Raw genomic sequence first — 5,022 nt, 5'->3', positions numbered from 1 at the left:
CCCCCGGCTAGGGATTGAACTCAGTTCAATTATTAATAACTACTAATTATTGACTACTTATAACTTGAAGGTGCTAAGACTTAACCCTTTGTACCATCAGAGAGGTCCTTGTTTAGTTATATTCTAAGCAATGTGTCCTATCATGAAATGATATCCTAGAATTTATTTCCAAATGTCTTCATCATGTAGTGTAACAACATAACTGATCCAAATTAACAAGTTGTTTGAAGTTTTGTTTAGATGAGTTTGGGATATTTGTTTCATGTCATGTTATATGTTTCACTAATTTTAATCTCAGTGATTACTAATTCTTAATGAAGTACTAGTAATAAGCAAACATAATGAATAATTTCTAATAATTTACAAGCAGTATCAATAAGCTTGTTAGGAACATTTGGAAGTGAGCAGGTTAACAATCTGTTCTCTTTCCACAAAGTACTTTTAATTCCATGTGTTATATTTAAAGAATACAGAATTAGTGATTTCTTTCTTAATCTAATTTTAAAAACATAGTTATAAAATTAAATAACATTTTATACTAGTTTTATATCTTCTGCACAAAGAACTCTAGGTGGTTAAGTGAACTTAAATCCTTACTTAAAAGGTATATTATTGCCTTGAAAAAGTTACATCCTTTATATTAAGATGTTGCCAAGCTGATGAAACCCCACCCATCAACAGATGGTGGGAGTATAGTAAATGGTAAATAGTGTTGCTCTAAGACTCATTGCTCGCCATCACTCAATTTTCATTCTTTTTCTCTCCTCCTGACTTTTTCAACCTCTCTTCCTCTTTGCCTCTAGGGAGAAGCCTCCAGTGGAGGACAGTCATTGAAAAACTACATGGAAGAAGTGAGTGTTAAGGTGGCCTCATAACAGAATCTGTAATCAGTCTACCTATAGGATGAAAAACTTCTTGCTCTTTATTCGTCTGCCTTTAGGGTTTCTAGTCTGTTTCTGTTCTGCTTGTGTCCATAAAAAGATCATAAGATCATATGATCAAAAAGATCATAGAGATAGGTTATCACAGTTGTTTTTGTTTCTCATTTGTACAAAGATCCTGTGTATCAATTCAGTCATCCTGCAAATGGAAGCAGAGTTGCATAACACAGTGTAAATATGCATTTTCACTCACAAACATCTTATGTAAACATGCACTAAAAATAGACACAATCACTTGTATTATGAAAAGAACAGTCTACACCCTTCTGCATTCATTAATGCAAGAGTATTTATCAATGATGTCATCAATACAAGCCATTAAACAAAATGCTGTAATTTTAAATGTGTTATCACTTAAAATATATCATTATTTGTTAAAAACTATTTAGATTCCTGGATTTGGAACCATCCAAGGATGTTCTGTGTCACAGGCTGTCTTTGGGCTGCCTGTAAACAATGTTTGGAAACACTCAGATAAATCAATATACAGAATCCATAAAACTTTGTTTGAAGCCAAACCACAGTGGTCACTAAATTATCCATCTGAATCTGTTGCAGGTGAAGGGAACTGAAGAAACAGTTTGGTGATGATGTCATAGAAATACCAAATATTTGGTTTGAATATTACTTCTCTGCAAGTCAGAATGTTTCTCTGTTTTATTCATGCATTTCTGAAGCCATTCAAAAAAACATTTTAAATAGCCAACTGAATGTGCATATATAGTCCACACATTTATTTAGAACTATTCATACTGTAATGTATTAAAGCACAGCACTATGAAGCTATCTGCAGCCACCTCAGTACCAGCTCGATCCCCAGCCAGGGAGATGACCCACATGGCTCGGCAGACCTCTCCTGCACCCCTTAGCAGTGTATTTCACTTGATCTGCCTGTACTGCTCCCTATTCTGTTTTAGGTGAATCCTCTCACTGCACCCACACCTCTGGCCTGTACCCCAGTTCTATATGCATAAATAAATAAATCTCTTAAAAAAAAACAAGAAAGAAAATGCTTAATCTGGCAAGAAGTTTGAGGATTTGTGCTTTTCGTTGTAGTTATAGGCATGGCGTTGCTCCTCTGTGGTCCTGTAAATGGCAACAATGGCTTTCTCTGGTTACTTCTAAGAAATGCCAGGTCCTGGGAATCAAAATCTGCATTCTAACAAGATCCCTATGTGGTTCAGAAGCATCCTAAAGTTTGTGAACAACTGCCCTAAAGTGATCTTTTAATGTTAGTTCTAGAGAGTAACTGTTATATCATGGAAATACCCCAGTTTTGTGTTATGAGTTATAAGTATTTATCTATACTCAAGAATATTTTATTTTTGGTAGATTTCAGATATAAATCTCTCTAGGTTATGATATTTGTTACTGACTTTCAGTTTGAATATACAAATATGTACTGGCTTCCCAAGATAAGCTTTGTCTCTCTTAAGGGTTCAGTATCACATAATATTAATTAACATTTAGATTTTAGCTATTTTAAACCAATAATTTGTTATCTTTTTAAGGATAATAAGGATGATATTAGTTAGCAAACTATTAATGCATTAATAGTTGGTTTCTTTTTGTAACACTAATCCATTTGAATTAGAAAATATAATCAAATTCTTCTCCCACAACATATATTAAGAATGTAAGACATTAAATGATAGTTTTATTTTTTCTCACTTATGTTCTGATTTTACCTCTTCAAGTTAGTAAAAGCATTAAACTAAAAGATAAGATATTTATAAATGTTAGAAGCATTATAGTTAAAAACTAAACTAGCAAACATTTGCTTTTATTTATTATACAGTAAATCTCAAAGCAGTGTTTACATTTTAACATACTTAACATTTATGCTAGTATTTGAACAATTCTTTACAGATCAAAGTCTTTATTTTTTATTGGGTTTTTAATTAAACAGAATCATAACCATATTACATCAGTCCTAAATTCTATTTAGGTCTAAGTCAAAACTATAGAGACAATATGGTCTCTTTTAAAAGAAAAGCTAACATGAAATTTCTATATTTCCCACTTTTAATGTGATTTTCCAGACTCAGATTTATATTATAAATAGTCTACCTTTTCTAATCCTCCATAGGGATCTGAGAGTTAGTTTTTATATAAAGTTAAAGTTTTTTACATAACTCAAGGTAAGAATAATAATTATGCTTTGCATAAATTTTAACATTGGAATCATTATGTTAACATTCATTCAAAAAATGTATGAAATTTAAAATGACTTATCAAAATTAAGCATTTCCAAACCTTGATTGTCACACCATTTGTAGAGAAGTTCATCCATTTAAAGTATCTCACTCCTAAATGAGTAATTGGAAAGCAGCATAGGGAAAATTTAAGCTCCCGGATCTTCAGATAGACCTTCCCAACACATCTAGAATAGGTCTTCCTAAGGCATCTTCCTTTGACGTATGGATTATCACAACATGCAGGGGAAAGTTTTGTTACTCCCTTAACTACTTAGAAGAATGAAATGTGGGGATATCACTCAACTTTAGAGTTACTGCCAGAATTTTTAAGTCAGAGAAACCTATCTGTATGGCAGAATAAATGTGTAATTGCAGAGTATGTGACCCTTATGTCAGGTAGTCTCCTCCTCTTTCCTAAAATCCCAGGCGTCTGTGCATTCATTAGTTCAGGATTTAAAAAAATCTAGTTTTGATTCCATCTTTAGAATTTATACCCATGTAGATTCTCATATGCAGGTAATTAAATTTATTCCTCTAACTAATCTATATGATGTTAATTTGATTGCTGGCCCAGTTCAAGAAGAACCCCAGAGAGGCAGGTAACATTTCCATTTCACCCCTGCAACTGTACTCCAGCTAAAAATCCACTATTTGGAGAACTGTATAAATATAAATATGTATTCACCACATAAATTACGTCAGTGTATGTGGTTGAGATGCTATAAAGAACTAAAGACTGAAATAAATGGTTTAGTTTTGTTTAAAGGAGTAGTTTAGAACAGTTCCTCACAACTTCAGAAAGTTAACTGAAGGCCAGAGGCAGAAATATAAAAGTGTGAATTAGCTGAAGGTGTCAAGTGGCAACTCCAAAAAATTTTTGTGGGTGTCAGACAGGAAAAAAAGTTTGCTAAGCAGGCAGGCCTTTTTCACATCTGTTGAGATCGGATTTGCCAACTGTGTGCCACCTGATCTGGAGAGAGGATGAACTTTATACAATAAAATACCTTAGAATCACTCCTCATGTCAGTGTTGGTCCAGTTAGTTACCTCTTGTGTTGTGGTCTGTGATTGCTAATATAATGAACTTTTAACTATCAGTATTCCTGAAGGAGAATCCCTAATGTTAGTATTCCACAATACTGAGATCACTCACTTATCACTATATACTTGATTTTCTTTTTGAAATTTGAAACAGCTATTACTCATTATCATAGTTTTAATTCACTTAAGAAAATATGAAATAAGGATTTGTTCAAGAAAACTATTTAATCGTTGATAATCATTAAGAATTAAAACATGTTAAAGAAATTTTTTTAAATGTTATAATCATTGTCCTTGTATAATTATAAAATGAACACATGCAAAATGTTTGCTTAGTTCATTCATTAATGAGGGAACCAGCAAGATGTTCAGTCAGTTCAAAGGAGAATTCCAAACCTCACAAATAAACAGTAGTGAAATAAACAATGACAAAATGTGGGTAGATTAAAAAAAAAAATCGTACTGCTGATAAGAATCTACAGGGTAGTTATCTATTGCATTCAAATAGATGCAATTTGCATTTACATGGATAAGAATTATTTGAACTACTATACATGTCTATACATTTCATAGCTGTCAAATAGCTCAAAGCCAGTGAAAGACTTGGATTCCAAGTAATCAGAAAAATGAAAGGGCTTGCTAGAAAAACAACTTTTTCATTGACCCAATAATCTTTAATCCAGTTGAAAGTCTTCTACGAATTTATTCTGCAACTTCTTGGAGACAAAAACCACCAAATGGAGTGAGTTAAGAAATAAAATGGGATACCATCCCAGTTTGTAGTGTGGTATAATAAATTTGTCAGATAAATTTATTTTAGCTCCTCACATTTATTTTGCAATC

General features: G+C 32.5%; 1 protein-coding gene across 1 annotated transcript in view; it reads left to right on the top strand.

Annotated features, from left to right (window-relative positions):
• Positions 1 to 5,022, top strand: part of LOC101630356 (chromosome unknown open reading frame, human C8orf34) — a 294,360-nt gene that overhangs the window by 266,942 nt on the left and 22,396 nt on the right. The window contains 1 exon segment of the mRNA XM_012723108.1: positions 804 to 851. Coding sequence (XP_012578562.1) covers positions 804 to 851 — 48 coding nt within the window.

Source organism: Condylura cristata, unplaced genomic scaffold (assembly GCF_000260355.1).
Source record: "Condylura cristata isolate star-nosed mole 26May11 unplaced genomic scaffold, ConCri1.0 scaffold00009, whole genome shotgun sequence".
NCBI lineage: Eukaryota > Metazoa > Chordata > Mammalia > Eulipotyphla > Talpidae > Condylura > Condylura cristata.
This window is presented reverse-complemented; position numbering and strand designations above follow the sequence as displayed.